Source organism: Echiichthys vipera (genome assembly GCF_963691815.1).
Source record: "Echiichthys vipera genome assembly, chromosome: 6".
Taxonomy (NCBI): domain Eukaryota; kingdom Metazoa; phylum Chordata; class Actinopteri; order Perciformes; family Trachinidae; genus Echiichthys; species Echiichthys vipera.
In genome coordinates, this window is record NC_139831.1 from 3,008,641 (window position 1) to 3,021,807 (window position 13,167).

The window sequence follows — 13,167 nt, forward strand, 5'->3', positions numbered from 1 at the left end:
ATGTACTAGAAAATTTAAATGTAGGCATGAATTGGTCAAATATAACAAAATTATGTTTTAATTTGCCTTTTCATTTATTCACCTTTGTATTAATCCTCCTGTACTTTTATATGCATGTTTCTTTTTTCTTTAAAATGTGTTGTTTTCTTTGTTTGTCAGCTTCAGTCCTCCAAAGTTAATTCCCTGTCTTTAAATCAGCACACAGGTGGATTAGCTCAGGGGTTTTTTCCTATGAAGGGGGAAGTTGGTATAAATAGTTCATTAATTCATTCATTCATCTTCAACCACTTGTCCCTGTCGGGGGGGCTGGAGCTGATCCCAGCTGACATCGGGCGTGAGGCGGGGTCCACCCTGGACAGGACGCCAGTCTATCACAGGACACATAGAGACGAACAGAGACAGACAACCATTCACACCTACGGGTGATTTAGAGTCATCAATGAACCGAACACCTGCACGTCTTTGGACTGTGGGAGGAAACCGGAGAACCCGGAGAAAACCCACGCATATGGAAAATACAAATACCTGTACTTTATCATCATGCAGATAAACTGCAATAAATACCAGTTAACTTGTTAATATTCAGTTATTGTTGAAACTAGTCTGGGTTGTGAAAAGTGTGTCCTTCCATGTCAAGAACCCTAAAGCACGGGGTACGGGACGGAGGAACAGTGGCCGTCTCAGCCAATCCTTGTGGGCATACATGGATGAACATGATGTCAACCCCGCCCTCTAGTCTTATATTAGGAGTCCCTCCTTAGTAAGAGTTGGTCTCAGAGGCTTTGGGAACAGGTTTGAAGAAATGACTCTGAACTAAGAACTTTTAGGCCTTAGGAGAACTTAGTGCAGAGATCAAACGTCTTGTTAATACGGCCCCTGATCTCAGGCTGATTTTTATTCCCACTCCGCCCGGGTCACCTCTAATCCAAGAGTTTCATTTACCAAAATCAGTTGTTCTGAGACAGTTACCAGTATAATAAAAGCCTCCGATACTACCTAAAAGTCTGGCATCAGCAAGTCTGATAGCATGTAAATTAGCCCTGGAAGTTAATTTCTGTTCTGTCAAACTAGGTAATAAAAAAGCTCTCTGACATCCATTCTCTGCATTACGTACATGTGTATTCAGTGGATATTCTTGTTACATTGATGTGTATCAAAGTCTCCTCCTGTGTGTTCAAACAAAGATCCAGCAGAACACAGGTTTAAAACAGTAAATCACTTTTAATTTAGTTCTCTCATTGGCAGGTGAGCTCATTTTTAAAACATGATGACAATGAAGTGCATCGGTAGAAGAAGCCTAACAGGATTTGATACATGATGATACATGCTCCACTCAGATGCGCCCGTGAATCCACGTGTTACAAGCCAACATTACTCAAATAAAACCAACACAGTTCAGCTCTTGACCTGATAGAATAAAAAGATAAGACAGATCCATCGCTCGATACAACGGTGGCAGCAATACACAGGATTGCCCAAGCAGTAAAGTACACGTTCCTTTAAGAAACAGGGAGAGAGAACGCGAAAAAACAACCTAACCTCTGGGTTTTTTAATCCCCAATTCAAGTAGTATTTACCCTTTTTTCATGTGTTTGCGTGTTTCGATTTTGTTTCTTAGTAAATTCAAGTTCAGCATGAAAAACAAAACAAAAAAAAAAGACAAAAAAAAGTCCAGATAATACATTTGTTGGTGGAGGAGACGAAGAGGAGGATAGGAGGAAGAGATGAGAAGAGAAAGGAGTGACATTCTGGATTCCTCAGAGGAAACAAAACAAAAGCAGCAGGTGATAAAAAAAGATGGTGGAGAGGGAGAGAGGAGGCGGCAGCCGTCGTCATGAGAGACAGATGTGGAGACTGGCTGTTGAACTCAGCAGGAGGTGGCGTGATTAACGGTGAAAGCTCTCAACCAAACCTGCGTCAATTACAAACAAAGCCCCCGCCCCCAAATACTCGTGCGCTCACGTTTAGGAGGAAGAACGAAGAGGAAATTAATTTTGACCTCGTTTTTGCTCCTGGGTGCAAAGTAAAGAAGGGTTGTTGTTCTGTTTTTAGGTTTGTCCAATTGGTTCCTGCTGCAGTAATTCAGTAACCACTCAGTTGAATCCAAATCGTAATCTAACTCAGGTTGGGAGCCCGCCGCGCGCCCTCACTGACGTTGGGCGGAGTAGCGGCCTTCGCTGGGCCCCGCGCCGCGCCCGGAGCCGAAGCTGGGTTTTTGTGCCATGCCTCCGCGGGTGGGGGGTCCTCGGGGTCCTCCGCCGCCGCCGCCTCCTATTCGCTCTCTGGGGCCGCCGGGACCTCCCGGGCCGCGCAGCCTCACGTCCCGCCTGTCGCCCTCCCTGGCCGACCGGGTCTTCTTCTCCTCCACGTTCAGGCGCACGTCGCCTCTGAACTTAATCGGCTGAGGAGAGAAATAAGGATTAAAACGCGTTCAGGGGCTCCGTCAAAATCTAATTCAATGTACATACAGTTTATACATCATCGATTGTTGCACTGCATCACAATAAATTACATGTCATGGTGCATAAACAACCAAAAGACGGAAATTAAAGTTTCGAAATGTGTCACACATACGTAAGACTTTGATTCAAGAGACATGTCAAGTGCTTGAAATTTTGGTTCTATAGGATGCAAAGTGTTAGTCAGGGATAAAGAGAGAAATGCGGATTAAAGCGCGTTCTGGGTTCTGTCAATATCTAATTCAAGCACTTCTCAGGCTTTTTAAGAGGCAGCCATGATAAATTACATATGTACAAGTGTATACATCACTGATTGTTGCATAAACAACCAAAAGACATTTTTGTGACAAATTAACGTTTCAAAATGTGTCAAACATACGTGAGACTTTGCATCTTTTATAACAGATATTTCTTTTTGCATCATATTTCAAGCACTTGTGACGAGTCTCTTGAATCAAAGTGTTTAAGGATAAAGTTTCTTAGAGCCAAACTAAAGTGGGATTGAGACATGCCAATTCTTGAGGGGAAACTTATTCTTGAGTTGGGTGATAATGTAGTGTGCACGTATAATAAACTTAGAAAATAAATAAAAATGATGAAGAGCTAAACAAACATTCATGTTCAAGGTCAGTCAATTGCTGACCATTTAAAATAAAGAATAAACTAAAATTTGACATAATTTCTCAGTCACCCGAAGGACACTGATGACTGCGATAACAGAGGAACATAGCTGAAACAATAATTACCTGAACAGTCAGTAGCTTGAGTTTTGTAAAATGTAAAGTCTTAGTTAATAAATGGAGAGAGAGAAACATAGAAAAGAGTCCCGACAACAGTTTGCCTGAGCCTGTGAAGTCGTCTCACCCGGTTGCTGAGGATCTTCTGGACGGGTTCAGAGTCGTCAAACACCACGAAACCAAAGTTTGGCAGCTTCCCTCCGCTGTTGATCCTCAGCTCCAGGACTGTACCGTACTCTGTGGACAGGAGCGTTTATTCATTAGACGAGTAACACACAATTTACCACCATGGGGATGGTGGTAAGTCGTTGTTTCAGGCTACTTTTAAAAATGTGATAGCACTGAAGCTCCCACAGCAGCGTCGTCGTCATCAAATCCGACTTACGTTCAAAGAACTCCTTAAGCTCAGTCTTGTCCACGTCGTGAGGGACGTTCCCCACAAAGAGCTGCTGGGCGTCGGGGTACCGGACCACCCTGCGACCCTCGGACTCGCCCTGCTCACCCTCCCGAACTGAAACGATTCAACAGAGACACACTGAGAATATATTCACTGAGCTGCAGATGAGACATTTGTTCTTTTTGGTTTATTTTTAAATCTTTCAGGACGTGTCTAACAGCTGGACTAGAGCAGAGTTTAGCTGGTGCTCCGAAACAAAAAGCCCTGGAACAACTGCTCAACAATGTCGTAATGGCTTTCAGGCCACATGCACACGCACACACTTGACTTCCATAGCCAAAGTTTTATTGTTCACATCATACGAGAGGTCTCTGAACACACCTGCAGTCACATTTGCTGCTCAACAGCACACATCACATTTGATTATGTGTGGTTTAGACCAGCGGCCTGATGCATGGTTAGATGTCAGAACACCTGCCAGTTCCATCTGTGTGTATGTGTGTGTGTGTGTGTGTGTGTACCTGGTCTGGGTCCTCTGTGTACCGGTGGAGGACCTCCAGGCCTCTGTTCCCTGGGTCTCTGGTCTCTCTGTGGTCTCTGTGTGGCTGTCTGGGACTCGGACTTCACCTCGGCTCTGGGCTGAAACAGACAACACACGTTTGTTAAGAAGAGAAAAGAACGAGAGCTGGTTTTCTGCTGCTGGGATTCAAAACTCGACTTGAGGCAAATAAACAACATCAATAACTTTGCACATCATCCTAAAAAGGTGCAGCCAGCAGGGGATGTGTGTCCTGCTGCCTTCATCTCTACTCTAAGTTACAAACACAACTGGACTTGTTGGGGACGGGTGGGAAACCTGACAGTGTGGACTGGGGACACGTCTGCTTTCATCCTCACATAAGAAGAGAAAGAGATAATGTGTTCACACAGGAGATCCTCACCTGCTGCCACCACACAAGACAAAACTAAGAGTCACAGCTGCTCTGAAAAGTTACGTTTTCTCCCAAAACTTAAGGTTTTTTTTTTCAAGTTTTGAGGTTATGTTGAGGTGATAGTTAAATAGTTTAACTACTTACTTACATTCGAAGGCTGGGCGATGATCTAATTTTATTTTTAATTATCTTTTCCTGCATGATCATCTTTCTCAGAGTTGCACTTCTGCCTCTCCATAAAACCCTCATTTCTTATATTGAATACATGTTCAGTAGTTTTCAGTAACTTGTGGAAGTGAACAGTTGATGTTTGGTCCATATACTAATTTTTTCTATATTTAAATGCATATTTTTCTACATTTCTTAGTTTTTGAATGGTATTTAAAGTCCAGTTGACAAAGTCCAAGTGTATTTATTTCAAAAGTCAATAAGTTATCGTGTTAAATAATCATGATCTCAACAATGACCAAAAAAATGTACTTTTCCAGTCGAGTAGGAGAAAATTAAAATCAGATCAATAATAATAATCATACATTTTATTTGCATTCAACGATCTCAAAGTGCTACAGAGCAGAAAAGAACTTAAAAGGAGAACATGAGACATTTATCAAACGTACCGGTGCTGTGGGAGGAACTTTGACGACGTGTGGGGAGATTCCTGAGACGGGGACGGCCCCGCTGGGGGGGAGGTTCTTACTGGTGACCGACGCCCAGGAGAACGGCTGTGGGACGACAACACGGGAGATTCAGATTCACTGTGGGGATATTACAGCCTTACACTTGTTCCACGTCAAAGCAGATTCATCACCTACCCGGTTTTCTTCTGGGGCGGCGGGGGTGGTCTCGGGGGGCACTGCGGCAGGTTCTGCCGTGGGAGGGGCCGAGGGGCTTCGCTCTGTCTGGTCGTCGGATGTGTTTGCGTCTGTTTGCGTCTCCGGCAGCGACTCTGGCTTCAGCTCCACGACGGCGGCCTCTGCCTCCTTCTCCACCTCGGGCTCTGGTTCTGGACTTTCCGCTGGCGCTTCCTCCTCGTCGCCAGGAACCGCAGGCTCTGAGCTAGAAGGCGGAACAGCGGACGACGGGAACATCAGATAAGACTCTAAAAAAGAGGGGAGTTAAAGCTTCGGGAAGATGAGCTGGGATCCATACCAGACTGGGTCGTAGAAGGGAGCAGACTCCTCCGGCACGACGTCAGGGGAGGGGACCCTCTCCTCGATCTCCTCCACCTCATCCTCAGACTCTGAAAACACACCGAACAAAAGCACATTCAGGGCCACATACATCACATCTACCTTCTGCAGATCATGTACGACACGAAGTGCACGAGCAAAGCCAGGAGGAGAATAAATAGCACTGGACCGTTTGTGTGTGTTTTTGTGTCTGTGCACGCAGCCACACAAACAGAGTTTCTTTCCGTCAGAGCCCTGAACAATAAACTCCTGAAGGACATTTACCGTTTTTACATAATAGACCTGCAAACCTGCCACTGATGTACTGTTGCCTCTATCTGCAGCGCTTTATACTTGAATTATGCACCGTCTGAAAGTTTGATGCAACGCTTCACACTATACACTTAAATCCTTAACAGAAAATATACATAAAGACATTTCTGCTGTTTGCCGCTGTGAAAATATTTTTACAGAACAAACAATGCAGAAAATTAAGCTTGCGGTGATTTCAAAATGATGTATTTGATTTAATTTTAACTGTTCTGTTCAAAGTTTTGAGCAATTGAATTAAAATATTTATTTAGCCATTTATTCTCATTTATTTTACCTTTACAGAGGCAAGAAAGATTGATTTTCATTACAGTTAAAAAACAGAGAAAATTAAATATCAACTTCGGCCACCATATTTGTAGTTTTTCCTTCGAGGGTCAGTGTCTGTCTCATAAATCCCACAGCAGTAAATCCCACTACACCCTAATCCAAAGAGACGCTAAAATATCTGTGGTGATGAAGCTGGTGGTTTAATCTTGAAACTTCGTGTAACTGCAACCGGATAATCCCAGACATCAAACATTTTCATTTAGCGGCGTCGACCGTCGTAAATGAAGACGATGCGATTCGACCAAAAGCACCTGAGTGATGCTAAAGCGCTAACACAAGTTATTCAATGTCTAAAGAATTCATCTCTGTAACTTCATTAAACATCAGGATTCTCATTTCTACAGTGAAGATGAAAAAGCAGCCGGGATAAAAACATTTTAATCAGAATCCTAAAAAAAGAAGATGGACGTCATCTCACCTTCTGGAGGCTCAGAGTCGGAGTCGCCGAACACCTCGTCTTGGTAACGAAACACGTCGTTGTGGACGTAGAATTTGTTTGCAACGGTGCCCTGGAGGGGAAACAAACACTTTATAGAAGGATCTACGTAAACAACACGCTCTAAAGGTTTGACATGAGCAAAGTACGGACCTCAGGAGCCAGCACAAAGGTCTGCATGAACTTCCTCATGGGCTGCATGTTGTTGGACAGCTCGCCCATCACCTGCACCACCACGCCCTCGTTCAGGGTGGCGTGGGCGTCCACGTGCCTGATCTTGGTGTGACAGTCACGGAAACTCAGAGCCATCACCCTCTTATGGATCTCCTGTGAAAAATATAACAAAAGTGCATTAAAGTAAAACACGTGACTAGGACGTCCATCTGAAAACTCTCATCTGCTCCCTGGAATCTCTTATTCAGATCAACAGAATGTAGATTTTTCCTCTTTTGTTTTGCTCTTTTTTTAAATCGTTGCCTTGTTTGTCATCTGTTATTTGTACATTGTGTTCTGAAAAGTCTATTTAGAAAAAAATCAAATTAAAAACTTACTGCGCTGGCTTTTTGCAAGACATAAGACATTTTGACGGCACTTAAAATCTCAGCAATGGTGCAGTGCAGTTTTGCCTTTAAATAAAGCAGTCGCAGGTGTTTACGCACTTTAAAATGATGTATTGCTTTGATAAGATTTATCAGGGTTGCTGCGCCTTTTCCAAAAACACATTTCAAGTATTTCAAGGTGCATTAAAGAGTTTCCTGCACCATACAGCTTTTGTTCTTTACCACATTTAATTAGATGTTATTGTGCTATAAACCATTATGTGTTGTGACGGCTTTCTACGGCAGAGTTCACTGTGTCTGCTGCGAGTGCACTCGACATCCTATACAAACTACATTTCCAGCAGTTTCACATATGAACATGTCCGACTGTCCAAGGAATGTTTTATATAATAGAGTAAAGAAGAGACCGATGACCTTAAATGTCCTTTTTGGACAAAACAACTTTACTATAAGTTCTGTTTTCTCTCTCCACTCAGCGTGGGCGTTAAGTGCAACGCCGGCGTATGGAAATATCATTTTGAAGAGCTGTTATCTGCTGGATGAAGCCCACTTACAGATTGTCCATAAACAGCCTCTGCTGGTTTGCCGTTGCCGTCCAGGCCGCCGTGCACGTAGGAGGAGTTCTTTCCATAAAACCTGCGCACAGAGACAAAAAGGTTAATTTGTTCCGGCGAGGACAATTTGATCCGAGTGGGTGTTCATTAAATGTATATTCATTTTATGTAAAACTCTTAATGCGGAGACAACGTTTGCCTGTGCTGGACTGAAACTGACCAATGATCACATGAAAGGATAAACAGGCGACGGTGTTACCTGTGCAGGTAGTCGGGGGCCTGGTTCAGGAGTGTGTAATACTGTCGGACAAACTCTCGCCCGACCAGCTGGGCACTTGGCTTCTCCATCACCATTTCTTTGGTCAACTGGAAATCTCTGGGAGGGGGAGGAGGAGGGTCAGTTATGAGGATACGTTCACTATATTCATGCAGCTAACGCCAAAAACAAACAGAAAAATTGATCCGCAACTTTAATATTTTGTTACAGTGATTTATTAAAAGGAAATATACTGTTTACAAATTTTCAAATGTGAGGATTTGCTGCTTTTCTGATTCAAATCATTAAATTTCTCTCTTTGGTTTGATAAAACTAGTCATCTGTAGGTGTCACAGTGAGTTCTGGCCAACTGTAAATTAGTATTATCACCATTATTAGATATTTTTAAAGGCCAAAAGATCAATCATTAAATTAAACCAAATTCATTCAATGGGTGGAGTAACTTTAGACTCCCACGATGCAAAAACTACCAGCAGATTACAGGATGCCATGACGACTGATGTGGAAACCGACAAGCTTGACATCAGTGGGTCTTATGCTGCTGAGCTCAAAACGTTGACACTTCGCCCTCTAATATCACACCTGCATCAGCTGCATTTCACAGCCGCCGTAACACTTCTGAAACTAGACATCGGTGCGATGATGAATCACGCAGCCGTCCTGACCGGAGAGCAGTCAGATCCAACCGCACAGACGGTTTGAAGTGTAAATCAAGTCCTGCAAACACGAGCTCCGCTTTCACAACAGCACACGACATCCGACTATCATCCAGTTACAGGCTCATCTTTCATTTGTTTTTCCAGGACTGTGTTGAGACGCCCCATGGCACGAAGCGTGTTTGATCTGCAAAAAACTGATTCTGACGAGTATTTACTGCCCCATCTGTGTGCACCGACGTGAAAAAACAGGGCGCCCAGGGCACCGGGAAACAAAGGCAGACATTAGCCGTTTTGTTTTCATACAGCGGGGATTAAAAGAAAAATCTGAAGTTGCACAGTCACTGCACTCAAATGCCACAGCAGAGATTCCTCTACTGCACAAATTAACCTAATGCACACACAACTAGCTTCGTTATTGAGGAGGATGTGGACCGAAGTGACGCCCAGAGGTTTGTGGTAGAGGCTGGGTATTATTTCTTCTTTAAGCCTCAACTGAAATGTGGGGCATCCGACCTGAGGCGCTCTGCTGCACCCCCCCACCCTCTCTGTCCTCCATTTCCTGTCAACCTTCAGCTTTACCAGCCCCAAAAAAGGATGTGCTTTTATTTTGGTGCTAATTCCATCTGATCTAAAGTCAGTTACTGTGACTTAAGTGACTCTGCAAACAAAAGCTGCAGAGTTCTAGCTAAAGGTGACACGTTTGTCCAAATTACCAGCCTCCTGTTTTGTTGGGACGTCCATTTTGAGGTTAATAATACAAAGAGAGTGACTGGTAAAATGTCTGAAGTGGCAGACGAATGACCTGAATGCATCGCATAGTTACATCGATAAGGGACATTTTGTCCCCTTGAGTGATTCCACCCCTACTGCACACTTTCCAAATCGTCTGTTTTCCAACACATGCCTGTACAACACTTGAGAGGACGGTTTATGGTGGCGTTCCCTTTGAAGGCTGAAGAATGCTTCGACGGACGGACCACATTTTTATGCAAGTTAAAATGTGACCTGGTGCTTATGTCGCCGTTAAATACCAGCAGTCACCTATAGGTGCCGACAAGCTTGTCAGGTTTGATTGGAGCGTCCATTTACATTTTTATGCAAGTCTAAATGTGACCTGGTGCTTACGTCGCTGTTAAGTACCCGCAGTCACCTATAGGAGCCTGTCAGGTTTGATTGGAGCGTCCACTTACAGCAAGGTTCAAGTCCCTGCTGGTTGAAACTCAGTGACATGAACTGAAACTGGAATGTCTGAGAAAAGAACGAGGCTGGGATAATGCTGCTGATACTTTGTTTGCATTCAGCCCCAAGCCCACTGGACCACCAGACACATATGTGCTTACATTCAGCACTTTATTGCAACGGTCGAGTGCCGTTACTGTAGTTTATAGCAAATGCTGTTCAAGGGAAATACTGCATTTGATGGGGAGCAGTTACAGCTGCAGATTTAGTGCTTTAGTGAGCAATTTCAGCAGGACAATGTGTAGAGGATTGACACAAAATAAACTATGCTTTAATAGAATATTATGAGCCTTAACGTGATTATAGACGGTCAAACGGTGGTGCCGAGTTCACGTGATCAGCAGGAAAGGAAAAACATGCAAATACACTGTGCAGTCTTTCAGCAACCAAGGAGGAACAAGTGATCTCTAATGTCTGCCACACCTGTCCACACAACCTGGAGCCATCTGTTCTTCTGGCACACACACACACTTAACACCCAGCATACATTAACAGAGCAGATCACTCTTATGAGGAGTGAGCTGATGGAGGTGGACACATCTAATGGTCCCAGTCAGACATCAGGGGGACTTTAGCTTTGAATGCATCCAGGTTTATTTGAAGGGATGAGGTACATATAAGGGCATGCTACACTACAGCAGCAGCAGCAGCAGCAGCCATGTCAGAACACAGCAAAGCGTGGCATGCAGACAAAAGGCCACGCCGGTGCCATTCACTGAATGGACCGGCCTACACACACACACACACTCAGTCATCACAGATATAACCTGGGCTCACATGGCACACAGGCTAGGCCCACTACGGAGCTAAACCGCGACAGCTGGGCGAGCACACGGTCCCCAATACGAGTGCACACACACACGGGCTTTATAGCAGCCCCCCAACACGTGTCCTCGGCCGGTTCCCTGACACACTTTCCGTTCCTGCAGGGCTGAGTTTGGCCCCATGGATGGATAACAAAAAAGGAGAACACCCATAAAAACATATGTTGGAAATTATGAAGGAAGACTGGAGAGCAAGGCCGTAAAAATAAGACAGGAAAGGGAGAAGGGAGGGAGTCACGACTGGATATAAGAGAGCTAGAAGTAGGCTACACATGGGCGGTGGGTATTTCCTGGACAACCACAGTGAAACTAGACATTAAAGCATTTAATATACATTGATATTTAAACACATTAACAGCCACTTAATCGCCTACTGGTGATATAAAATAAATAAGCAAAATAACTATTGTTAATTAAGCGTGAAGGATGCTAACGGCTAACCAGTCCTCGCCAGGATGTAGACGGGGCCCGCTAAAAGCGACCCGGTTAATCTGCTACAACGAAAAACGTTTTTTTTATTCGTTTTTAAATGAAGTTAACGACACTCTGGTCCAAAAGAGCAACTTACCAGCGGGTCAGTTATCAAAAAAAAAAAATAATCGTCGATTTTATAAACAAGTGGTTTCTTTTTCAGCCAGAAACACGAGCGGCTTCACAACGTGCTGGAGTGCTCGGTTACCGGTTTCAGCTCCGCAACCTAACATGAAATCCCGCCCCCTTACGAGAGCGCTCAGCCAATCAGATTCAAGCATCAGGATATCATCCACCAATCGTTTGAGGGCTTCGAAATCGCAGCCAATCCCGGAAGCGCTGTGTCCCAACCGTTGGAGTTCTACATCAGAGCCAATCACGTTGCCGTAAATGGCGGAAGGAGCGTTGGTTTCATCGTCCGGCGTCTACCGTTTATTTTTTATTTATTTATTTTTCATTTTATTTAAACTCTGTGCACCGGAGCCTCTTCCCCGCTTGAGGGCAACAGAACTTTATTCGGTGTTTTTTTAATTTATTTATTTATTTATTTTTTTACTTGGTATTTATTACAAATATGAGAAAAAACGATAATACACCACTTATTTTTAAGTAGAGTAGAGTAAAATATAAATAAATACATCCATATATATGTATATATATCTTCACATACACACACACACACACACACACACACACACACAAATAAACAAGTAGAAAAGCAAAAAAAAAAAAAGGGAGATGGAATCAAAATAGTCCGAGATTATGAATTTAAATGATGAATTGAGCTTTATGGATGTGAGATTTTCCTTTCAGACTTTGTTTGTTGTTTGAAGTGATTTAATCAGAGTGGATTTCTTCAGTTTAACCGGTTTAATGTGGAGTTTTGTGTCAGATAATAGAAACCAAATCCTTCCCGTCAGCTTAAAAGAAAGCTCTTTTTTAGTCACAACTTCAGGCAGATCCTAAACATTCATCCATCTCTGTTTTCCATGCCTATAATAACAACGATCCCCGTCATTAAGGATCCCTCGGTGTAACCCATCTCCATCCCCATCCTCATCCCCATCCCCACCCCCACCCACCTGCTCACCTGTTCCTCGTGTCACTGATCAGTCGTGCGGTGATGCCGGCCAGTTTGGGCCAGACATTTCTGCACCTGCCCTGTATTTATCCGCCTGTTCTGACTCTGCTTCCCTGGTTTCCAACCTTTGCCTGTGAGTTGTGCTTTTGCAGGGATTTCTTTTGCACACTTTAAAAGACGTGATTGGGCAAAAACGTGCCTTGAAGTCCTCATCGTCCAGCTCATGTTGTGATTTAAAGGTCCCATATTGTCAGGATCCCTGTCCTGTCAGTCTCTTCCCTCTTCCTTCTGTGTGAGTTTGTCTCCCTCTGTCTGCTTCTCCTGCTTGTGTCTTCCCCTGTGTGTTTGTCTGTTGGAGCTGGTCGGCGTGGTTTCTCCAGCTGTGGCTCGTCTCCTCGTTAAGGCAAACGGATAAAGAGCCGGATGTGACCCACCTCCGGTGCCAGACCGTATTGCTATTAACAGCTAATGCTAACAGCTAACGCTAACTGTCAGTCAAACTCCTCTAATCCGTGTTTTTATGGTGTGATTTTCTGGAGGGGACGGGTTCAAACAGGTTCAAACAGACTCCGGTCTCCTGCAGGCTACTGGGCCGGGTCTCACCAACCTGGCAACCCCACTGCTGGACTTATTTTTTGTTGTTGCGACTACGATCTTGAGACACTAGATGGTGGTATTCTGCTCATTCTCCATATTCAACCTTTAAATAAGC

At 44.0% G+C, this 13,167-nt stretch overlaps 1 protein-coding gene across 1 annotated transcript; it reads right to left on the bottom strand.

Moving 5' to 3' along the window:
- Positions 1–1,252: 1,252 nt before the first annotated feature.
- On the bottom strand, positions 1,253–11,595 carry g3bp1 (GTPase activating protein (SH3 domain) binding protein 1). Its single transcript, XM_083915718.1, has 12 exons — positions 11,472–11,595; positions 8,164–8,280; positions 7,905–7,986; positions 6,944–7,117; positions 6,773–6,863; positions 5,675–5,765; positions 5,338–5,581; positions 5,143–5,247; positions 4,115–4,232; positions 3,582–3,707; positions 3,324–3,433; positions 1,253–2,401 (listed from the first exon to the last, which is right to left on the bottom strand). Exons 2-12 carry the CDS (start codon positions 8,256–8,258, stop codon positions 2,147–2,149), a joined length of 1,491 nt encoding a protein of 496 aa, XP_083771844.1. The 5' UTR covers positions 8,259–8,280; positions 11,472–11,595; the 3' UTR covers positions 1,253–2,146.
- Between the last annotated feature and the right edge of the window lie 1,572 nt (positions 11,596–13,167).